At 41.1% G+C, this 26,019-nt stretch overlaps 1 protein-coding gene across 4 annotated transcripts in view; it reads right to left on the reverse strand.

The window, feature by feature from the left end:
• LOC118504103 (calbindin-32) overlaps window positions 1-26,019 on the reverse strand; it is a 64,364-nt gene that overhangs the window by 25,540 nt on the left and 12,805 nt on the right. For all 4 annotated transcript variants that reach the window (XM_036038189.1, XM_036038187.1, XM_036038188.1 and 1 more), the window contains exons 2-3: window positions 15,035-15,089; window positions 1,133-1,332 (exon numbers count right to left, since the gene is read on the reverse strand). In XM_036038189.1, the coding sequence (XP_035894082.1) occupies window positions 1,133-1,274 (142 nt within the window). In that variant the 5' untranslated portion in view covers window positions 1,275-1,332; window positions 15,035-15,089. The remainder of the gene's footprint in view (window positions 1-1,132; window positions 1,333-15,034; window positions 15,090-26,019) is intronic.

The following is a 26,019-nucleotide window of genomic DNA, read 5'->3' on the forward strand; positions in this document are numbered from 1 at the left end:
AGGCCCCGTATGTGTGGAAGGACAATGGAGGAGCCGCTACAACGACGAGCTCTACGAGCTGTACGATGATCTTACTATCGTACAGCGCATTAGACTCGCCAGGCTCCGGTGGGCTGGTCACGCCATGAGAATGACACCGGACGACCCAGCCCGTAAAGTCCTTTTAGGCCGTCCACAAGGACAGAGGAGGCGTGGTAGACCCAAATTGAGATGGAGTGATGGCGTTGATGCGTCCGCCAGAACGGCCGGGATAACGGATTGGCAGACGACGGCGCTGAACCGTGAGCGGTATCGAGGATTGTTGCAGCAGGCCAAGACCGCGAAGCGGTTGTAGCGCCTGATAAGTAAGTAAGTATCCTTAGACTTAGACTACACGGCGTCGGTCTTCATACGGCAGGAACGGGTATCAAATTCCATCTAGGACTCCTCCCCATCCACAGGGCTATTTTTACATCTATGGGTGCAATTAAGTCATAGACAAGTTGAGTCCCTTGGAGGTTATAGTTCCAAAGAAAAAGCAGACTTAGACTCAACAGATGAGAATTTGATAGATCATCTGATCGTTTGACGTTACGGCTACCTATGATCGCCATAATTCTTCTTCTTGGCTTAGATACCTTCCATGTCACGCTATGGCCGTCTAATGACAGTTTCAACTTCTCATTACGGAGGGGCGGTACGGATAAGATGCGAACCTCGGTTTGGCCGTATGTGGATAGGCGCCGCTGTTGTCTCTACCACGGGGCCGCCACAAAAAAAAACTATCAGCTGAATCTCCCTTACAACTTAGGATGAAAGGTATAGTAGCTTCACTGATATTAGTAGCTAACGTGTACGAGTAAGAGCCAAACTGTCTTTGAAAGGAGCGGTTCTTTAAATTAATTAAAGCTGACCTATCATCGCAATAGGGTAAATGACTGTTTTATGAGGCAATTTTGCTGTGTTTTGTTCGGAAACAACGTCGTCTTTTGAAGTTTCCCTTTATTTCAGTGTTAAGGGCCTCCACTACACTGAGCTCCACAACTGTATTTGATTTATTAAAAGCTAAACCTATCAAAAAAATTCCAGCCCCACGATTATGAATTGTTGTTTTCGCAAACAGTTTCCCCCCCTCCCACCTTCTGATACTTACCATCCCGATCGTAATGGCTCCAGACGTCCATGAACTGGTTGGCGGACAGCTTCTTCAGCTCGCGCGACTCCGGATCCCGGTACTGGCGCATGAAGTTTTGTGCCTTCTCCAGATGTACCTTGCTGTTTGGCGATTGATCCATCGTTGTGTTGTGCTAAACGTTGAGAACGTTCCTTAAGCAAAAACAAAAACTCCGACGTCTGAAAGTGAGATAGGAAAAGAAGAGAGAGAGAGAAATAGGGAGTGAAAAAACGAGATCCTTTTAGAAGCAAACTAAGGGTAGAACTGTCAGTCGATGTAGACAAGCTTGGTGCTTAAGCTTTTCGATCCGGCAAACACCCCTCGTACATAACTCGGAACAGATTGACCTGGTCAGCTCGGGGGGTTTTTCTTTCGGTTATGAAGCGTGTAACACACGCTGTAGAGTTGTTCTTGGTGGACACGGTCCATTGCGGACATTAGAGCGAACGGGGTTCGAAAACATGGGTTCGAATACGTGCCAGCGAGCCGTTGTACAACGAGGCACCCGGCAAGGGAAAGACTGCGGAGTGATAAACCCAAAGCAAGGAAGCAAACGAGCTAGCTACAGCGTCGTGTATCCTTTCAGAGGATATTGATTCTTCCGTCGGGTAAGATGCTGGAAGAGGGCTGGAAGATGCTGTAGCTGTCTGTAACTGCTTCAGGTTTCGGTGAGCCCGGTCGAGTAAACATACCCCAAACCCGGGCACTTGTTGCAAAGTGCCGCAAGCTTTTACTACTGTTTAGGAGATTGTTGTTGTTGTTCAAAAACCCCTCCGCGTGCCGCGTGCGTTCCATTGAGCTTAGAACTAGAACGCCGTCTGCTCGCCTTGCCTCGAACGTCAAGATGACCGCAGGCATCGTAGGGTAGCGTACGGTTCGTTTTTGGTCGAAACAGCCCTGCGCCGCTCGACAGCTTGTAATTTGATTTCCGATGTTATTTGTACAACCAGCTTGACGTTGCTCGCCGGTAGAGGCTTTATTTGCGCGAGTTAGAGTTTTTGATAGCGATGCATAAATTACGTTAGTTTTGCTCGGTATTGCTTTTCTTGCTTTGTTATGAAGCAAACATGTTTACCGTGTGGAAAAGATGGTGACAAAAAGTGGCTGGTTGGTGGTGGTTTAACACGATCGTTTTAAGGTGCGAGATGATTGTTTGCTTAAAGTTTAGATTTGGTGAGATTCTTTCTGAAATTTCGAGGCACGCGTGGTAATGTAACTTCAAATGATGTTAGCTTTATATTTCATATTTAATAAGTCTTGTTCTGTATGGTTAATAACTCGAAACAGTCATCCTAACGAGTTGTTCTTCCATTTCTGTATACGCCGTAAAGTGTGCAAAACGCAATACAATGCTCATCGAAAGCACACCAATTGTAGTCATGTGAATTTTATTGGTTAATAAATTTGTTCTTGCTCATGAAATGAAAAGTTGTTTGAAAAGCAAAGAGAAGCTTTACTTTTAAAAGATTTATTCAATTTCGATTGTGTTTGTGGAGGATATACATACTTTGATGAGCCATTCAATAGCATACAGGACGCTTTAAAATATTAACGCTTGATGCTATTTGAAATGTTACCATGTTTAGGATTGATGGAATGTTAAATGGGATTTGAGTCCCGGTCCTTCGCCGTTTTTGCCCTGAGCACTTTCCTCTGTTGCCTTAGCCGCTGTCTTATAACATTTTTCCTGTCGTCTAATCAAACTCTTTGAAATTTCTAGGGGGCTTTAACTTTAAATATTATGTTTTATATTTTTACTCGTTAATCGTAAAATTACTCCAAAGTCAGATAAATCAAACAACCATATCAAATAAATCGATTTGAGTCGAACCGACATACAAATAAAGCATGCATCAACGCCTGAAACTATGCAAATCATGGAGTATTTACTCATTCAAAATGTGTGTTGTTAGAAATGGCTTACCTCGTCATACATCTCATATACATTAATTCTCATAACTCCTCAAAAGTACTTAAAAAAAACCAAAATTCACTTGGTAGAAAAGATTACCTATCATCCTGCAAATGGGAGCGAAGGGAACACGGCGGTATAAAATATTCACACTTTGACTCAATTATCTAGCTAAACGCTAATCCGCAACGGGTCGGGGCAGGTTGAGCAACTTGAGCCGAGTGCTCTCAACCGCAACACGGTACCGGCCCCAAAACGAGATTATGTAATTGATGGGTCCACTTACGGTGATGAAGCAACTGTACTTCCCAATGCACTCTGTCAGCATGATATAGTTAGTTGCACCCTAGAGCAACCACAACCGTGAACCGCAAGCAAAAAGCCGCACACTCAGGCATCTGTCGAGCCGGGCATGATGCAGACGAGAGCCAAATATTTGGCCCCAGCCAGCATGTGAAGCCAGTTGGCATAAATGTTGCAGCAACGTGTTGGAACGAACATGGTGTAGCACCGTACACCACCGACACCTGGTTTCGGGCGTGTCGGTACATAACTAGCAAAGCAGACGGTGCGGTGCGGAAACTTTCGATAAAGCTTGCTCCGACCAGGACCGGATCGAGCAGGGGCAGATTGAATGCAATCGTTCGCTTCAGAGGCGATGGGCTTAAGTGAATTAATGCGGTAACTTCACGCTTGTCTGATCATGTAAGAGCATTTACCGGATGGGTTAAAGAAGCTTTCGGGGTTCGAAAAAATAATTCGAGCAAGGCTTAAGAGAGAAAGTTAATTCAATCGCAACGAAACAACTCCTTTTTATAAAATAAATAGAAACTGAATTACAGCAGTTTGTATCACGGTTGAACTGAAAACAATAAAATGACACTTGCAAAAGACAAACAACTATAAGTACAAAGACAAATTTCAAAGCAACCGGAACATGGAATTAGTACCCAGTGCCGCCATCCCCTTTCCACCTGCAGACTTCCCTTCCCGACTGCAACTAACTTTATCGACACAATCAAAAAGGTAAAGCCACAGACAATGCGTTTAACACACGTATTAACGTCTTCTGGCTGATTGTCGGTAAATTTATCCACCTCGGCATGTGGATAAAGCGGCGGAAACATTCCATTCGAACCGGGCCGGGCTGGTGTGGCCGTCATGCCTTGGCAAACATAATACGATCCCGGGCTTCTCGTCTCGCGTGACACGACCGAACCATCGAAGAAACGACGAAGCTACGCGCGGGTAATTGAAACCCGGGAAGGTGGGCTTTTGCGCTGGTGCACGGCCAACACAAGTATGTAGCGAAACTTACACCGCGGTGTCACGGTGACTACATATGACCAGTTCACCGCCGGCATGTGTGCGGTACACCGCCGGTTAAGTGTACGCCGAGTAAGTAAAAGAGCACGGTGAAACTTTTCTAATTACGCTGGTGGGCGCTGAAGGGTATCGCGGGAAGGTGGATGAGAGGCACGGAAAGTGTGTGTGTGTGTCTGTACGTACGAGTACGAGGAAAGACTAAACGAAGAAAGTTTTGGTTTAGAGGAAAAACGATGCTCGAAACCTGACCGGCTGCATCAGCGTGATCACCTGCGTATAGCAGTTTCGAACAGTTGGGGCTATTCGATATTAAAACTCACGTTCATCGAATTTTTAATATTTTTAATAAAGTAAATTTATTCAAAGAGAGCACCGATCGTTATTTTAAGGCTAATTAGTTTTATAATATAAAATAATCGATCAAATGGTATTGATTCTGTACTACACAATATTGCTGTGCATGCGCCTAAATGTATGCAAAATAGTTGGCAATTTGAAAATTTAAATTTTCTCGGAATTCGGAGAGTCTGTTTGTCAAACTTCGTTGTATATTATGATGGCTATTTTTTAACAGTTGAAATTATTTATTTAAATAGAATTTTTGAACACTTTTTTTTCTTCGCATACAAGCACATGTTTTACCGTTTCTGTTTGAATGTTGATTTCGTTTGACAATTCCTGGCCTACTTAAACTTGACGCTGTGTTTGCTTGAAGTACAAGAGTCAAGGATGAATTTAGGCCCCTTAATATTGAAAGTTTAGTTCAATTTTATCGTTTCCTTTTTTAATGTTTTTTATGAGTTGTCCATCGTCAAAAGACAAGGTCGGAGTGCATCGGTTATTTTAAAATAAAGTTATTTAAACCTATAAACTCCGTAAATAAAAATCCTCAACGTAGACTTTGCATAACTTTAGGCGATTATACGCGAGCTTTTGCTGTTTGAAATGAAACCCATTGAACCACTGTAGATTAAAATGAAAACTGAGAACAATAGCCATCTGATTACCATCAACATTATCAAAATTCCACACTTCTGCTTCGACATCGCACCAGCAGGAGACTGGCTGCTGTGGTCGTGCCCCACGCCGGAATGTTATTTTACCCGAGAAAAGAAAGATGTTTCCGTGTGGTTAAGTGGAACTTAACCAACAGAACAATGTCACCGAATGGTGCCCGCTGGCGTACCACACGCTACCCTGTAAGCCGTATGTCGTAATGTCGTGTCGAAGGTTACATCGTAACCGCCCGCTTCGAGCTGGGCGATAAAAATCGTTTCTTCGGTCACGGAGCGAATTCAATGTCCCAAGAATGTGCTCACTGTGCGCTTCCGGCCGGATGTTGGTGAAATTGGTCGCTGCGAGTCACTGCTGTCAGCTAGCTAGCCAGGACGGATGCAATTTCTTCCGTCCCATGAGAGAAAAACCCACATTTCCCTGGTGGTCGGGAGAGGACATACCGAGCGGCAGCAGCACCGGGATTTGAACCCATCTAACGAGCTTTAATCCCACGATATCTGTGCTGATGCCGGTTACCATCATCTCGGTTCCATCGGTCTATTGACTGTCGAAATGTTACTCACTCTCTTCTCCTCAATCCCTTTCCCCGTCACTTCCAAACGCCGTGTCTTTGATTCGCTTCAGTTTCAATTTATATTGACTTCCTGCGGCCATTCGGAAGCAATGGTTTTGTGAGAAAGGATTCACCACCGAACCGGGTCGGGCCGGTGGAAGATCGCTCGAAAGGTCCGGCAAACGTTCTGCAAATGGACGCATGCTCGGATGGTGATGGCGTTGCGTCCGGATTAAGGGATGGGATTGACTGGGGTTCAACTTCCGAACGGGGTGACAGGGTTTTTGACTTTTCCGAGCTTCGTTCGCTCGTCTCACGGCGAAGCGTTTGAATGGGATGCCATTGTGCGAATGTTGTATGGTGAGATGATTGAAAGGGTTTCAGCATCCGGTTTGTGCTTTTGAAGGGAAATATGAATGCTATCTTTTAGATAAAAATTCCCCTTGGTTCATATGAATATGTTAAAAATGATTTTATAAATACTGCGACACTGTTTCTTTTCTTCCATTTTCTTATTATCAGGGAAACTTGCGTTTTATAATTCAATCCGATTGATCGATTTAAATTGAAAATCAATTTCCAAAAACCAACTGTCTAGATATTTAGTACCATTTTATGCGAATGAGTTGCCATTAAGGCAAAGCATTATTCAAAGGTTAGCCCTGGCGAGGCAACCAGTTTGAAACGCCGTCGAAACGTGCCTCCATTAGTGGAGGACATTAAGTTGATTTAGTGCTTCCTGTACCCCAGCCCTCCACGCACCTCCCCGGTTTCCTCTTCCACTACCGTCCTTCTTCCCTATGAATGTACTGTAAATTTATGCAAAAGAAGGATAACGATAAACGACAATACCAAATCGCATCTCGGCGCAAAGCGTGCGAAATGCATTTGAATGCATACTCTCCTCCCAAAAAACGACTTTGCATTGGCAGCAACAACCGAGCTCCGTCGTGCCGCGTTGCATAAATGTGGTGTTTTTGATTTCTAGATTTTCGATACGTGCGCCTGTCCGTTTGGGTGCTTATCTGCATTGTGGTATCAACCATGGTGCTACCTGTGTAATTCATCCCACGTATCGTAGCACGACGGAAGCTACAGAAGCGTACGGTAGGGAACAGCCGAGCGGTAAGAATAAACTGTGTGCACGCAATATTGTCAGCAGAATTGGTACCATAACTCTTAAGAAAGCGATCGTAAACTATTGTTTGTCGTGGAGTCTTAGTCGAGAAATATATCTGCCACGCTTGTAGCAATTATTAGCAAGATTTTTCGAGCAAAGGAACCACCAGGCATAAGGACTTCAAAAACCTTAAAAATATTTTAAAATAAAAATCGAAATTAAACCGTAAACCAACCCCATAACGTTTCACATCAAAAGGGGAAATGCTCATTGAATTCCTTAGTTTTTTATTGTTGATGCTTCCTTAGCCGTTTTGTGTTTGATTGCCTGAGTTTCTCAATGAAGAAGAAAGGTTTAAAATTTAAAAATATTGTAAAAAAATCATAGTAACTTCCACATGTCTTGAGTATTGTTATTCTTAAAATTTTACTTATAAATTTGCATCAAAAGGATTTTTATAATCCAGCTAGTTTCAGCCGTAAAAAATTTAAAATGTTCGGATGGATGACAAATGTCGATGGAGACGCCTGGTACTTGACAAAATATTTTTGTTTGAGGATTCAACTCGTTATCATTCAACACCTAAATATCCCTGATTTCTTGTTTTTTTACGAACATGGATATTTTTTTTGTAATTTAGACTTTGAAACCAGCTATGACGTCATACTAAAACTGTAAATAAAATAAAAAAGAATTTGCCATCTTAGTTTAAAATTTGATACAAAAAATATTTAAAGGGTCTTATTTATTCTTAAACTTTCAAAAGATTGATTAAGAAAATTTTATCACTTTGAAAGCCTCCTCCTAGTCTTCCTAGAGGAATTCGCTACCAAACCAATAATGTGCGGCTGTTCCAAAGCAACATGGCAGCAGTCACGGTATTGCTCCACTTACTAAACGTCCCACAATTGTCGCATTGTGTGGTTTCGTTCGATAAAATGCGCTCCACTGTCTGTTTCCTGCAGTAGAGCGCGTCCACATGCCGTGTTTGCATTCACAAACGCCCAACTGCAGTTGCCGATGCAGCTGCTGCCGGTGACGACTGGTGCATCCTTTCTCCCGAACCGTTCCGGGCCGGGTTTGGCATGAGTTATGTTTGCTGAAAAACTGCAAGTGACGTTTCACCGTTGTCCGCCTTATACACACAGAGGAGGATAGATTAGGTGCACGAGCCGATAGATTGCACAGGATCGTACACAAACAAAAACACAACATGCAGAGGAGAGTTTCAAAAGCAGCTGACATTAGCTGCCGGTTCGGGGGTCTATGATTTGTGCGATTCCCGGACACGGTGCATTGTGTGTTGCGCAAGCTCTGGTCAGCACTGGGGAAATGATGTGATGCTGGGATAGCCCAGTTCTGCAAATGCCAGTATCGATGTAAAGGCACTAAAACATGAAATCTATATGGGATGGTTGGACAATTGAATTGTCACCCAGTGGTACGTGATAGGGCGAGATTTTTTTTTTACTGCACCGAGGCTTCGACTCAGATTATGAGCTGTTCAGATAGCGATCATGGGGTTTGGAAAGTTGAGCTAAATTACCCGGTTCGATTTCAGTAGCTTGAAGTGGAAAATATTTTTGTATTCAATGGGATGGAGCGTATTGAATACTTATTAGTCTATTAAAATATACACAATTGTGAAAAAGTTGAAATAAAATATAATATTATTTGATACAAAATATGGCATAAAAGGACTAAACATTCCATCTGAAGAAAACTACTTTTAAATTCGTTATCCGACACATAGCTTCAAAATCCCCATTTCCACGCTCGGCAATTTTCAAGTGCTCAACATAGATTTCAATCAAAATTTCTCATTTCTGCACCTCTGGCAGTCCCGGGTTTTTCCAGACTGCAATGTGTGTGCATGCCGTGTAAAAGGAATGTAAATTTGATTTTGCAGATTAAACGTATAAACCATCAGTGGTACGATTTGTGCGCTGGATGGCAGCTGCATTCCACACGCCCAGTTCGTTACAACTCTGTTTGCGTGTGTGTGTGTGTGTGTGTGTGTGTGTGTGTGTGTGTGTGTGTGTGTGTGTGTGTGTGTGTGTGTGTGTGTGTGTGTGTGTGTGTGTGTGTTTGTAAACATCTCAAGAGAGGCGAAAAAAATGCAATTTCATCATGGCATTGCAGTTTCGTTCGTTACCGAATTGCATTTGAGCATCCCTTCACGTGGATGGAAAATCATTGCTTGGAATGTTTGGAGAAGGGTTTTTTTTGTGCTTTCGGTGCAGTCTTTACTTTGGGTTAATAGTCTGTTTGCTTGCGCAGCAACTAATTAAACTGCACTATTTAGAGTGATTTGTTTGATTCTAGAGGCAAAAGGATTTGTTTAGTATTGTAACATAAAAATAGATTTTTATTACAACTATATATCAAATTATATCAAATATCTGCAGAGAGATCATTCCATAAACATTTGTCTTAAAAAGGAAGATACCCGTAAAATATTCACGAACAACTCGATTGCGTCCTTTAGTTGCAATTAATTGGAACATATGAAACATGATCGAAGGATAAGACACAGAAAACCAATCCGATTAGGTTAGATTAACGATAAAGCTTAACCGGAATTAAGCATTATCACTCAAGCAATGACGACTCACGAATGTGTCTCTCCTACGGGAATAGTGGAGACAAACAATTGTTTTCTCATGTACGGACGATAGAAATTCGATAACCAACACAAGATCACCAGCCCACACAAAGTAAAAGAAAAACGCTTACAACAGAACATCGACCGGCCAAGGGCAATCGTAAGCCAAGCCCGGTCAACGACAGTAGGAAGTTCGTTAGGGTTTCGACTGGCACTGCGCTGTTCGACCCACATCCCGGTTCCAGGAAAAAGTATCAAAAACCCCACCGTACCCGAGTACCCGGTGTTGCGACGTAATTTGAGCGGGCTGAATCGAAAGCTCAAGTGGCTCGGTTCATTTCGAATCGTCTTATGGAGAAGCTAAGGAGCTACGCTGGGCACCAGAACCCGACAGCTTTCCACCATCGAAATACCAATTTATTTATAGGGAATGGAACGGACGTGGAAGTACGTTCTGGATGGGGAGCGCGAAGCAAGTGTATCCCTAAGAAATGAACGATCATAAATAGATAACCATGCAGACCCTTATCGATTTGGAGCGGTCGAAAAGGGGTTGCGTTTGTTAGAAGGTAAAACAACGAAAAGGAGGAGAGAAAAAGCATTTCCACAACGGCACAACAAAATCCAGCAAACGGTGACCAATTTACTTTTTTATCGCAGCAATGAAAAGATTATCCAATCGAAATGCAGAACCACGTGAGGCAACTACGAGAGGGAAAGTTTTTCGAAAAAGAGCAACAGTAAAGGGTGACAGTTTCAATGAATTTTAAATTAACCTCACAACTGTGTGTTTGGGAGGGGGTGTTAAAAAATGCAAACAACGCCACACAAACGCGCGAAATGAAGCGAACAGTGTACGGGGAAAAATGGCTGGGCTGTGCACGCTATGCTGCATGAAAAATGGCTGTGAGTGAAGTTAGTGAAAGAGAATATTTATGATTTTGAATAAAATATTCCAAAATATAAAATTGTATACCGATAACAGAATAATTCGTAGTTAGTTCAGTGAACAGAGGCCACAGGAATGATTGGAATTAATTGAACTTTAAATAATAAAGAACTGTCCAACAACAGCAGATGATATCGTATAAACAGCATACAACTTCGCACAGTTTGAAAAGAAGCTTTAATAACGTTAATATCATGTGCTTCCATTGCCTAAAATACTGATTTTCTTGCGAAATAATCTGAAAAATCCTTTAAATGTGTAAAATATTTAACAAGTAGAGCTTGTTAATTTAATTATATTGTTTGTACCATTTTCAATAATAAACTCAAGAGGTTCGAATGACCTTTCATTTAAGCAATATGTGAAAAAGTCAAACTAGTTCAAAAAAACTGGCCTTAGAATTCCGTCGAACCCAAACCAGCTATCAAAAATAAATCAGGTTTGTCTCTAGAATATGTCTTTTGCATTATTTTTCATTTAATTTTACTTGAAAGTTCACCCTCAATTCTCATCATGCAACTGAATGAAGTTTTGTTTTCAGATCAAAAATTAATAAAATCGTAGCTTCATCTATTTGCCTAGCCCTGTCAGTCCAACACGGTCTGACAGCCAAAACATCCTCCCCATATTTCGAGAAGCTTTTATTTCAAATTTTCAGCATTTGCATCTGTACTAAACGAATTTGTTTTGTTTCTCAGTAGAAAAAAATACACAAATACAAAAACCGACAGTCCCACGAAGCACGAACAGGCGAGTATATTTGTGAGCCGCTTCGAAGGAATTTTGCTCTTCTTTTGTGTAAATTCTCCGTAAATACCACACCACTGGCGAGCTGTCTGATGAAAACTGTACATTACGGGGTGAGATTTAAAAGTGTCTCTCGGTAAGGTGACAGGACTGGGATGTGCTATATTTGTGTCAAACCCGTAGCATGGTGACTGGTTCGTTTGAATGCCGCTGCCCGGAGATAAGTGTGGGACAATGTTTTGGCATTGATTAAATTTTTACGTATATTGCGTGACACAAGTCATGAAACGTGCAATGTACTCATTTCCAAAAAAAGAAGGGAAAACAAACAACAACGAACGCTTCCAGAATTGTCATGGTTGGTGTGAAGAAACAACCCAAAGCCTTCTCGGTGATGTGTGTAAAGCCTCTGGATTTGAGATTCATTCATGGGAAACGGTTGCGCTTTGGAATGAATTCTTGCGAGCTTTGATGTTGTTAAGCGAGCTTCACGACAGTCACACAAAGCATCAAACAACAATGAATTCTGATATTTGTTTATCGCCTAATCAGCAATAAAAATAAATTTAGGCGTCATCATTATACTTAAGATAAAAAAAATCGTATTTCAATAATAATTCGTTAAAGCAGCACAAAATCTCGTAAACAATTTAACAACATATTCAACTGAACGGTGAAACTCTTGAGGATTGTTGGAACAGATTCTTTACATCCGGCTCGAACCTATCCGGTCGCTTCTTGCACATCAATCACGCACCCCAAAACCGAAGAGTATACAGCTTGCCAACATCAAAGCGAACCAGCCCAGGCTAATTGATTACTGCTGCTGATGAAGTACTGACAAACCAGCGCTCCGCTTCCTTTTGCCGCTCTGTATAAACAGAACAAAAAACTCCACCCAAGGACAGTGAAATAGGACAGCCGTTTCCAGAGCTGTATTTCTTCAAGGCCGGATCTGCTTCAAGGACACTTGTTGCGCTTCTTTGTGGCGCACTGTGTGTTGCTTTTGTCTGTGTATGTGATAAGCAGGGCAAGGAAATGGTTGGTTTATCCCGGGATCTACTATCATTGGAAGTGGCTGTGGCCGTTCTGCTGTGGTCAGTATGAATGAAGGTTATATACACTTTTTTTTCTATCGTTCTCTACACTCTTTGGTACCGGAAAATATGGACAAGAAATCGATTCCACTTTCTGACACCTTCACTCGGTTGATGCTGTGGCAAAAATGTGTCTGAAACATGCACTGAGCTTATTGAGTACAGTGGCGAGGCATACAGAGCACGCAACGAGTTGGCGTTGAAAGGGAAGTCCAATTTCCTATTACACGTGCGTGCAGTGCTGGAAGGGACACTGAGCCAAAGTGACATCCAATTACGATAGTGAAAAAAGCTCATTCCGTGATAGACAGGCTTTCAATGCGTAACGAAGGGGGTTGTTGGGTTTGTTAAGGGACTTAAAACGCGGTGCAAATAGGATTTAGTTTTCTAAATTTAGCATATAGCAACCTATCACAGGTCGAATTTTTGAAATAACATCATAAGCAAGAGAGGTATTACTTTGTAGCGAATTTATTTAAATCTTGTTTTAATGTGTTTTACAGCATTTTTACCATAAATTTTTGTTACACCATTTTGGTCAATAAATAAGAAATATGTCGAAAACATCTCAGCATTTTATTTAGCTAATAATTGTAGACAATTAATACTACACTAATGCCAACTTTGAATAAGCCAACCTCAACGCTAAACGATTGTCAATCTCGTGCGGGCCAAAGCAAAATATCAGCACACTCTTACATGCCATATTTCGGGCTAACATATCTTTGCCAACCTCACCAAAAAAACACCGGCCAAAAAAAATGGCAGCAATTTGTCTACCAATCGGAAACCGTTTCACACCGTCTGGCGTAGCGGCAAAAAAAACGAATAGCATCATGGAACATGGAGACGCCTGGTGCTTTATCTCGCGCAATGGAGACGCCTGGTCGTTGACGGTGTCCAGCGCCCGGGTGCTAACGACTGCCGGCCTGCCGGCCACCCGGTATCGGTTCCGGCTAATGGTGGCTATCAATTTCGTTCGCCCTTCCCATCAACGTCAATACCTTTCGGGGATCCATCAATTATACTAATATTTATCAGCGGCCACAGAGAGAGATAGAGGGAGGGAGAAAGAAAAAATTGCACACAAAAACCTATCCGACATCTCTGTGCGCCATGTGAATAAACTTGACGCCAGCCCACCACCCGCAGGAAGCATTTGATCGCTGACGGTGCGGATCGATTTGTATTGCCGAACGATCGAACGATGGTGTGTTTTCCGGTTTTTTTTATTCCCATCGGATCGTTCGGTACGTAAATTGCGATACGAAATGTAAATGCAATGGTTGCTTGGTTTTTTCGAAAGCACACTGGCTGGGAAAAACCCCGATGCTAGTTGTTTTCGATAAACTAAGGCTCGGTGTCACTTTGTCACGAAACGATGTTGCTCTACTGGGGCAGGGAAAGATCGATGGTTGTGATTTCCATTTGATGAATGACTGACCGATGTTTGCAGAGGCCAAATGAAAAATATACCAAAAAGTGGACTGTTTCAGTACATAAATTTTAATGAATGCTGGTGGAGCTATAAAAAAAATCAGACCAACTTTGTTTTACACAAATAAAATCGTTGGAATAAAATGGCAAATGAACAACAAATCCGAGAGTAAAGCAAATATTTAATTCCAACTGCAATGATTTTTCAGCGAAAACTCCAGCCTTTTCAACAGCCAAGCCAAAACTTCATCACAGTTAGTACACATTTTCTTCAACTTTTGGGACTATTCGTAAGCGAATTCCCATTGTAATCGTACCGGTTTGCACCGGGTAACGGAAGTCGGCTGTGACTGCGAGTGTACGAGAGCAGCTAAGAGAAAATTAACTATTTAATTAGATTTTCCTTTCGCCCATTTGGCAGTCAATGCCTGATGGTGTGCCGGCTGGCTAGCACACCGTTTGCCACCCATTGCCCGGTAGCTTTATCACGTACCGCCACTAATGAAATCGCATGGTGCACGAGCAGGAAAACTCAACCATTTTTCTCGCTGCTTCATTCGCAATCGATTGCCGGCTACCAGCGATTTGGCTCACAGCTTTCTTTTGTGCAACCTTAAGGGAAGGAAAAGAGCGCAAGAGTGCTGTGTGACGATGGTGTGTGCAGTGTAATTTTATGGCATGTAGGTAGGTGATTGTCCATTGTTTTATGCGAAATGAAAAATAAGCGTAACAACACGCTCCCGACGTTGATTTGCCAGGATAAGAGAGTGAGAGCGAGATAGAAATCTAATCAAATGAAAATGGCAGTCGTGCTGCAATGCTGTGTAGATTAGTTGTAAGATGAGCGGGAAGCGATTAAGAGTACGAACAGTCGCACAACATTTGCCACTCATTTTACGCACGTAGTACATAAGCAGCGTGTAATGAGAAGGATAGTAATTAGGGTAATTTAAACGTTTCCACGCAGTGTCAATAGTTTTTACCCTTCAATCTCCACAGAAAAGGCAAATAGTGGAAGAGTAAAATTTAAACAATGCTCTCTGTCTCTCTTTTCCCTTTTTGTTAAAAGAATCCTTACAAAATATTTAAAATGTTTAAGAAATAAAAATTTATCTTACCTTGCTCGGTGTGATATATCAAGCAGAGTTGATTCTCCTTGTGGACGATTTATACCTGAAGTAGTAGAAAAATAGAAGAGAAAAACCAGTTTTAATTCATGAGGTATCTAAATGAATCGTTTATCGTACTGAAATAGTCTAGATATTTTGCCCGTAAGTTAAAAGTTATATTTATTGAAAAGTGCCAACTTTGTAATTAGTAAAATTTAAATTCAAAATCTTGTCTTAACCTTCGAAAAAACAGCGAGCGACAGTTGACATAGCAGCACAAATGAGCGTTAAAGAAAGCCAAAAACTCATCTTGCCATATATTTTTCGCTTTACATTAACCCTAGGAACGCCCTAGGGACCCTTAGGAACCATTTTTTGTACGCTAAGCGCCCATTACGCTAAGCGCCAACCCACCCCAAACAGCATCATCTCACCGTGCGCAATGATTTGTGATGTCCAGGTTTCCCCGAGACTTTGTGTGAGGGGACCAACAACAGAATAAACAATTCAACTCAAATACTTTTCGAGGCAAACAACAAACAAAACACTCATCCTCATCCAGCAACACACCACCACTGGTGGCATCAGAACCAGTGCCGAACCCGTGGTTTCCGGTAATGAAAGATGGGCGCTTCCACCGTACTGCAGCAATCAAAAATGGCCGGCAATGCAAATACGAACTTTTTGTTTGTTTTTTGCTTTTCGCATCTGGTCGGAATTATTTTACGTCCCACCGAATTTTATCTGTCCAACGGAGTTGCGGTTGCGAGTAACGACCTGGAAATGAGGTTTTGTTTTTACTGGGAGCTTTTGCTTCGGTCATCTGTTGCTTCCTAAGTTGCGAGGTCACATTGGTATGATATTTGTTTCAGTGCGTGTGGTATATCAATATATATAATTAAAATCGGAGTTTCTGCTTCTTAAAATCCTTCCAGACACTATAAGTAAGCATCAAATGAATAACAATGCCTATTTGCATCATCGTTAAGGCGATAAGCGATCAAACGATTATGAATTATTGCACCCTCTAAACAAGGATGAATACCAATTTTCGAGAGGCTCATGAATTATACTTTCACCACGTGTTTAATGCACTTTTTCTTCATTCCATACCCTTTCGAAGAGCAGGAGAAGCACTGTTTTCACCAGTTTCGCAATAAGAAGGCCATATCCGGCAATAAACAACCGTCGGAACGGATGGTATGAGGGCGACGGATGCTCCAAATTTAATCATGAAATATTACTTTGAAAGAGTCTGTTTGCACTCAGTCACGCACAAACTCACAAACTCACACACACATAAACTGAACCGTGTTAGCCCTCACGATCAAAGGGCCACATTTTCCTCGCTTGCAATGTTTTATTACAAACCATACATCTTCCGGTCCAACCAACCGGGCCAAATGTTCCCTTCAAAAGCGAGCCGAAATGCGCGGATTATGTGCGGTGGCCTCTTATTATTGACCCTGGTCGAGCTTACTTGGCTGCTGTAGAAGGTAAGCAAAGAGCAGAAAGGAACTTTCAAAAAAGGGAAAGACTTATCGCGTAAATGAAAATTAACTGTTTCGTGTATTACATATTGTGTGACTTTAAGTGTTGGATTGGATCACGGAAAAGCTTGTTAATTTTATAATAAAATTAGGCCTTTTAATTTGAAACAAAGTTACTCCTTTATCACATAAAGCTTCACGTACTAATGAATCTATCGACAGAAAATTTAATTTAGCCTTTACAATTGAGTCGCTCTTAATAAAGGCTCCGTCACACATCCCTAATGTTTCGAATCCATTAGCCCTCACTAAGGAGCTACAAGAAAATCGATAAACCAAAAGCATAACAATGGCTACCTGCCTCCAATCCGCAATGATTGGGTCCATCTGGTGTGTGACACACACATACACGCGCGCGCACACATAATCAGAAAGAGCAACAAAGTTTAATTACAGCGTATGTTTTCGTTTCGAAGGATTTTCAGTCAGCTTTTGAACGACCCTCTTCAACTGCTGTGAAACGAGCCACAACGGCCATTTTGGGACGGCTGGCCCCATCGTCAAGCCGATCGACACTCACCCGACCGGCATGAATCGGTAATCGTATTTGTAACGACCGCACAACACTCATCGACACACCATGCATTGCCTTCATCAGGGTCGATGGGCTTGATCGAATTGTCCCAGGATTAAGATGATTGATAAGTCGATGTAAAGGAAGCATTTTGTATTTGAAAGATTCTATTTCGAAGGGACATATTTGCGCTGTATGATTAAGCTCCATTTACAGCGTTTTCTACAAAAGCTCCCTCTGCCGGAATCAAACGGAACTGCAATGACAGTTTGTGATAGTGGTCAAAATTGACATTTTGCTCTATCTTCTATAACAGCTTGCATGCAATAAATGAAATAGCTTAGTGATCAATATCGCTTGCCTTCCATCATCCGATCCGTGTCCGATTACAGGTACTTTTCGCACACACACGAATAACTTTGGTAAGGTTCCCGGCGGACTCAAATGCTTGAAGCACTCTAGAACGCACTTCATCCGTAGCCGTATCAAACCGATTGGATTTTCATTGACATCCTTTTCCATTCGTGTGCTAGCACGGCGTTGTGTGTGTGCGTGTTTATCTGCTTCCTCACTCACACCCGGGTTACCAGGGGGAAAGGCTTAAACACCAGCAAATACAGCTACAATCACAGTTAAGCACCGGCTATTGACCGAATGAATTTCCTCTCCATTTCAATCCGATGTCGTCGGGATGCGTTGTGTGGGTTATGTTAATTTAATTTACCGAACCTCATCAGTACAGAGCGCTGCAGGAGCGATGCAATTCAGTCTGATTTGTACATCGGATGGTTTGGTTTGGAGTGTATGTTGGGAAGGCACTTGGGAAGGCACAAACAAATCGTTTTTCGATAAGTATCATTATGGGAGAGCGTACCAGCAGATACGCAATGGGTGAATGATTTCGAAATTAAAATAAAACAGTTTAATGGAGTTTTTTTTATAACAATCTAAATGGATTAGAAATGTTGCGCTCCAGATCCTATGGCAAGAACTTAATCACTTGACTATTGGAATGAAATTAAGCATAAGAAACGTTTTAACGGCTGAAGGGAATTAAAAGTTTAATGAAATAAAGAAGACAAAGCCATATAATGAAACACGATGAAAAAATATATAAATAGAGAGAGAGAGAGTAAAAGGAGAGAGAGAGAAACAGGGAGAAGAAAAAATAAACATAAAAACATAATACTTGAAAAGATGTTATAATTATCTAACAATCAAGGAAAAAATATAACGAAGGGGTGGTATTATTAACTCTTTTATGTTTCAATTTTTATTTGATCTGTTTTTTATTGTTGCTCGTCATTCCTGTTTATCTTTGTTTTTGTTTCCCATGTTCTTATGTTTCTTAAGTTATGTTCTTTTATTGCTTTTTAATGTGATCTTTTCTACTTTCTATGGAAGTTTGTGTTTATTTCTTCATTTTCCTATTTATTTTCCTCTTTTTCTAATAAAATTTTTCCACACAAGGATTGAAACATTAAATTTAAAATTTTACAACTCTTTTAAAATTTAGTCGTAATCAATTGAGAAAATAAAAAAATCAGCACAAATTATATAAATATGTAATTCAATACAATATAAAATCAATAACAAGAAATAAACAATTCACTTATAAAAATACGAAGCTCTGAATCAAATGAAATGATAATTCCAATCCAATCCCATAATCCAATAATCCAATGAAGTAGAAGCATGAACATTTTTGTTTGCGCAATTTGTTGTTACAATAAATTTATAACAAATTGTTGAATTACCAAGTGCAAGTGCATTGGCAATAAGTGAAGGCCCTTTCATGATGGTAAAATTAATTATGAAAAGTAACAAATTTACCATCCATCTACACTCCACACGAACGAGGCTCATCCATCCCGCTGAGCGTTAGTAACGTGTCTAGTCAACGAGGATAGGATAAAAACCGAATCGAGCGGAACGATCCCATTAAAATTACCTTCCATCTAAACGTTTTCCCATTGTTGCACCCTTGCTAATTGCATCAAATCGTGAAAATTCGTTGCCAGATTTATAAAGCCATAAAAAGCGTGCTAGCGTTTTGCAGCTAGACACGCTAGTCACGCAAACGTTCAACATGGTGTCAATTATGGCGAGGTGCTGTGGGAGTGGTGTGAAACCACGCGATACTGTTCGTTAGCTTTTTTTCTTCTTCTTCCGAGGCACTCATTTCCATCGAGAACACGCTTGACGCAATGATCGAAGTCGAGCCTCCAAATGCACCAAATGCTGTCAATGCTGTCAATTATGGAGTAACACCAGCCCTTTCAGCCTACTTGGGTGCCGGTTACGGCCACAAAGAAATCCAGCAGACAGCAGCAGCAGTCCTTCATACACTTGACTTCAAAACTTTCCACATTCCGAGCTTTTGAAATTGAAATCGGACGGGCTTTGGTACGAGCACTCGGAAAAGGAATCGCGGTGTCAACCCTCCTGTTTTTTCATAGAGTCAGCTGTCAGATATGGTAAAATATCTTCTTTCACGCCCCGTTCTGGCCGCGTGAGAGTTGGGATAGTTGATGGGTTCGGGTGGGAAAAACTAGTGTTCTCACACATGTCATTTATCATTTTGACAGTTGCCAGGTTTCACCACGAACGTCGTGCTAATGTGGCGAACGAGGCAGCAATTCATTTCGAAATAAATTACACAGCGCGCTCGCACCGTCATTGGTGCCATTTTGTAACGCATGCACCACCTGGCTCACGAGGTGTGTGTGTGCGTGTGTACTCCGGTACCTGGACCTGGAGCGGAACGGTAGATGGAAATGTGATCGCCCAGATTGTAAATTACCCGCTCGCGTACGAAGCGAACGAGGCGTTAGTTCGCTTGCCGTGCTGCATATGGAGCACCTGGTGGTGCCTTACCCGTTTCACGAAAAGGTGGTCTATCGCTTTCGCAATAGAAATGTCACATTAAAAATAGTGCCTGGAACCGGCTGAATGGTGCTTTTACCAGCAAATACAGTGTAGCTTTGCTTTTGAAATGGAAATGAAAAGGAACGCCAAGGTTAGCTACAGTAAAGAGAATCGCTTACCTACGCTGCTCTTTTATTTAAATATTGCTTGCTATTATGTTCTTAAAGCTTTATGAAATAATAGTTAAAAAAAAGCTCTTTTGTTATCAGAAGTATATTTTTAGTAGTAAAAACTATATTTCCTCCAGCCCTTTAAGTTAGTTGCTAAAGCCTGTCTTTACTAGTGAGCGAAAACTTGTAAGAAAAAAAAAAACAATCCCTGAAAAACCAACCATGAAAGCACTTTGGGCCATTTTTAAGTGCTTGAACTTTTTTTTCATTTTAAATAGGTGTGGAACTGCAGAGCACGTCTTTGTTTTCGTGCTCGGGTGGGTTTTTCGGAGCAAAGTTTTGCTTGCTGCCTGCGCTGGGGCAGTGTAGCGCTATCGGACCGCCAGTGACACGGAGTGCTATAAATCTAATAAAACGCTTAGCGGAAGTACTGATAAACGAGCAAATGATTGTTTAAATGGATGGAAAGCTCTTTCCCAGCTGTAAGATAAACACAAAATGGCGTGTTTTTTTTGGCAGGTTTAGAGATGCTTTAAGTTGTAGAACAGTTTTAGACTACAGTTTGAGAAAGCAATTTTAAATTGTTAAAGCTAGTAATTATACTTCCCATTATTTTTGAAATTGAAGCATTATAGTAATTTACTCATAAACTTGGAAGCAATACTTTTATGTTTTATAATATTTTTACAAAAAAATATATATTTTCTACCTTTTATAAAAAAGCTACATGTGTCTTAACTGTGCAGAGAGTAATAGTAATCCTTCAATTTATATTATGGCTTAACAGAATTTATAAAATTTTAATTCTTCGGTTTTTATTACAGTTAAAATGTTTTTGGATGGCTGTTTTGCGCCTTTGAGTGGGCAATTCTACTTATGCTAATACTGAGTTTTTGAATAATTATTAGAACAATGATTATAATCTGCTAATACTAACCTTGTAAGCTGATAGTAGTGAGGACTGACTGAACCAAATACGTGGTATCATTAAGTCTAGTAGGTCAAAAATGGCAAGCATGACCTTAAGAGGTCATTAGGCCACAAGAGAAAGAAGGGAGAGAGATTCTTAGAAAGCATTATTTTTATTTTGAGATTGCTCAAAAACAATAACTCCTATACCAAGTGTTTGTATGTTTACGTATAGAACTGTATAGCTCTGTAGAGTCAAAGTACCAGAGCACTTTTTCATCTACCTATCTTTTTTATCTTTTTTCGTTGAAGCTTTATTTACTCTGATAGTATATCGTGTCCGATCAAAAGAATGCTTGAACGGGTTTGGTACCGTTCCTCTCGTCTGAGGACCTACAATGCCACTACTGTGCCGTTGGAACGTTATTGGGGGTTGAGAATTTTAAATGCAAAAAATACATGATTTTCGCTTAGATAAGTTGAAATGGGTTATTTAAGACTATTTTTTCAATATTATTTATATTCATTGCTTAACTAGTGTAATTAGACCCGTAATTCTTCGTAATTATTCTACCTAAATGATCTGTTACACTAATTGCCTAACTTTAGGCGCAAATATAATTCTACGTACAATATTTCCGCTATTATCAGCTTTTTTTCTCATATGACAGTCACCTTCACTATGTATGTCTCTTCTTTAGTGTTTTGTCAAAATAAAACGGAAAAAATAGAAACTAACGAAGCAAGAAACTTGTGTCTATTGCACCGGATAAGAATTGTAAAACTCGTAACACTCCGCTGCCTGGCAAAATGATACTAACTCGAATGTTCAGCTATATCCAACAAAACAAGATCCTGCAAAATAAAAATCAAAAGGCAAAACAAACCCCAAAAAACCGGAAACGAACCGTAAGATGGCAGCAGCAGTTCAGCGGTGCAAATAAATTTGTTTTGTGTTTAACCGGAAGCAGGAATGGACCGGTGATGGTACAAGTGCATGATACTTGGCAAAGGACGGCTAAAGTTGACAGTAGAGAGGTAGCACCGATGGTGAGCAACACTCAACCCAACTGAAGAAAATTGTACAAAAGGGAAGTAGACAAAAAACCTTTCTTCTCGACACATCTCATCTCATCTGTGGGCGTAGGACGCTCGAACGAAACAAAGCAAAAGACATTGCATTTCAACTCCCCGGTATCATAAGTCAGCAATGTACAGCTGCATCGTACACGGTAACGTCAACGGCTAAAGTGCCATTGAATGCAGCGAGCTTGAAAAAAGATTCCTTTCATCGAAACAAAAGTTGGAGCGAACGGAGCAAAAGAGCACACAAAAAAAAAAACACGGCCGCTCGTAACACGGTTCACTGTTTTGTGGCGTAGTAAATGTAGCATAAGGGTATAGCATCATCTCATGCGGTGGGTGAAAAATGTGAAAAGGGGAGGCTATAAAGAAATGGAAACTAAGCCAACGCAATCATCGAGACGTGGAAGACGGAGAACGGTAAAGCAAAGTACAAATTTAACATTTATCTTACCGGTACAGAATCAAACCAGGCGTGTGTGGCACGATAGGCCAATAAATATGTACTGTGCGCTGTGACTATTTACTGGCCAGCGCAGCAAGACAGTGAGATTGGGCTTTTTGTTTTATTTTCCACCCATTTAGTGCATCATTTGCTACGAATTATCTTTTACGGTAGACGTTTGGTTTTAATGGCGGTCTGAGCATTTTGCTACCGTCCCAATTTACTGGGAAGTACTAACGCAAACACAAACATCGTGCATTGTGTGCAGTCGATCGATTGTTTGTTGGTGCCAGTAATAAGGGAAGGATTTTCTATCAAAAGCTTTCTGATGCAGACTAGTATGAATATGTCTCTGTTTTGGCAGGTACCAGGGACATGATATGTGTTTTAAATTACTTGAAAGTCACTTTATATTGGTCCAATTTATAGACAAATCGGGCCGAGCGACCCGATGGTAGAAGCAACTACAGTGCCGGTCTTCATACGGCAGGACCTGGGTTCAAATCTCATCTGGACCTCTTCACTGTAGTGAATAAAAAATAAAAGCTAAATACTGCTGTAGCATGATACATTCTACGAGATTTATGTTATCTTCACTCAGAAGACTCTTTCCAGGTTTTTATTTTTTTTATTCATAAAGAACGGCCTGCCCATATTGCTTTTTATTTTATTGCGATTGAAATATTTCTACAATAGAATCATCTAAGCTTCTTCCGTATAAAGTATTCATATTGGGAACATTTCTAATTTTGTTTGATTGTATAGTATTTTTCAGTAAATATTTCTCGAGAAACTAATCAAGGGAAAATTAATTCTAGTGCGGACTCGAACCTTTGAACTCTAATCCTAATAGGGATACGAATCCCAGAAAATCCCAGAATATTTCCATCCAGTTAATTTAGAGTCCTTATCCAATCCCTATCGAATCCCAATTAAATCCGAATTGGATGGTATCTCAATCGATTCCGAATGCTAATCGAATTAGGATGCCGATCGAATCCGAATCGGTTAAAATATTTCTTGCGATAGAATCATTGAATCTTCTGAGTCACGAATCTCCTAACAATATCGTTTTTTCCTCATCTCAAAATATACTAAATTGCAATGCTATAGAGAATGGTTACAATGAATTTACAATAAGCTAAAATTATCCCAAAGTTGTTTGACAGATTTAAACCTTAAAAACCCATACAAGACTGCAAATGGGAGTGTGTGAATATCTTAAAAATGTATATAGTGATAATAAAACATAATTTATTAAAATTAACATAAATTCTCCACACATGAACTTATAATAAATTCACTTTAAACCACCTTCAAACACCACCCATATAGCCGATTCTATTAGGAAAAGATAATTCTGAAAAAAATTAAATTGTCTACATTGTGTTTAACCAGCCAGCCATAATCCTTCGAAATGTGATTTGCCAAAGCAAAATCCGCATAAGCGTCCCCCGCTCACTCACGGTTTGCAAAATCACATGCAATCGAAATCGAAAATTCATCGAAACGAATGCCATAAAAGCACGCGGTGCGCGCCCAAAAATCAAACAACCCTCATCGCTCAACCGATCGACAGTCAATAACAGATTTACCATTTCTAGCAGCCCTCGGCAAAGGGGAGCCTTTCGTGGTTATGCTCCTTCTTACCTGCCTTTTTTACACTTCTTGCGGTACGAAACCCCCCTTCCAAGGCGATTTACATCGCGATTTGGATAATTCAGTCCATAAAATTACCATCCATTTTCGTTTTCTCTGCCATTTTTTGGCAACGATTACTAGTAGCTTGTAGGATTTTTCTTTTTCCGCAAAATACACACACAAACACATACGCAAATGTGAACGCAAAAATTGCTAGTTTCCGTTTGTTTCAGTTGCGTGTGAGTTGGAGAATATTTTATTCAGAGAAAGCAAAAAAAGGTCTTCTGAAGGCAACTTCCAAAAAAGGCACTGTCAAACGAGTAACAGCCGAGCAAGATGTAAAATAACTGATACGCATATGTATATGCACAGTTTACTCACGTCACCACAATCGACCGCAATCACACACACACACACACGTGTGCGGACCGTTCACAGATGATTGATGCATCCTATCAGCCGACGGAACGATGGAGGCGTACGCTAAGGACTTTTGACAGATAACCATCTGCCTTCGGGGCCATGTGGTGCCAATCGCTTTGTGGCGCTGGTTTTTTGCTCCCGTCACCCATGCCCATTGTCAGTCTCCAGTTGCCACCGGGCCACTGATTTTACATCATGCTAAAGAAGAGCATGAGTAATCGCTCGTCAGACCATACAGACTGTCGTTACAGGATCGATTGATCGATGCAACAACAATCCTGTGGCTAGCAGCGGATGGACGGAAGGAAACCGATTTTTCACAGCACCCGGTCAGATGGTTTGGGCAGGGGGAGGGGGAGAAGAGCTGAAGGATTATCCCAGTGTCAACTAGTGCCCGACGTGTTCGTCCCTCTCTCGCAGGTTCCCACCGAGGCTGCCCAAACGATAATTGAATAGAGCGCGCCAAACTGACAAGGCGCAGACCATTAGTGCTTGTGCCATCCTCGTGTCATCCACTCGTGACAGGGCACCGGTTAACTTCCTTCCTTTTTGCAGCGTATCACGAACACTGCAGGATGGCTTGCAGGATGGGAAAAGGGAGATTAGTCGCGTAAATTTAACCCTTAATTGCTGCTAGATAGCGATGCCGATTCGTGCACGGAATTAATTGAGTGGAGTAAAAAGCCGGTGAAAAAAACGGTGAAAACGCATAAATTTATGCAAAATAAAAAGGTTAGAAGGAAATCAGGTGGATGTTTTTTTGAGAAATCGCTTTAGGTAATTCAGTTTTACACAGATTGGTCAGTAGACATCCAGGGTAAAACTATAAGACCCTCTGAGCGCTTTTGGAATCCCAAGGCTTGTAAGAATGACAATGACTAGCATCACATCAGGTCAGGTAAAGGTGGTTGGAAAATTCTAGAGGAAATTTGCTACATCCACGAGACTGCACCAGGAAAATGGGCTTGAATTGGCTACCTTTTCTTCAATCTTGGTCTTAAAAACGCCATCCAATACTTAGAGGAGGAATCCATCGGAAACCACCTTCTACATGTCAATCTAGATCTCCTAGCCTACACTGATGGTCAAGACTTATTTGATTTGATGCTCTCCTATCTCCTCCTAGCAGAAGCTTATCAAAGACTCAAGGACCTATTTAGGGTCTAAAGCCGGCACTGCCAACAACATGGAAACGCGCAAAGCTGCTGGCTGCCAACCGATCATACTACAGTCTGGGGTAACTTCACTTTAGCCTTATGCCTGATAAAACTGGAGTCTAGGAACACCGACCGTTAATAGTTCCAGTATTCCTTTCACGCCTCTCAGACCTTGACTCTGTCCAAAACTGACGAAACATTCTTAGCCACGTTCGAAAAAAAGATGCTCAGAAG

The sequence above is a fragment of the Anopheles stephensi genome, chromosome 2 (genome assembly GCF_013141755.1).
Source record: "Anopheles stephensi strain Indian chromosome 2, UCI_ANSTEP_V1.0, whole genome shotgun sequence".
NCBI lineage: Eukaryota > Metazoa > Arthropoda > Insecta > Diptera > Culicidae > Anopheles > Anopheles stephensi.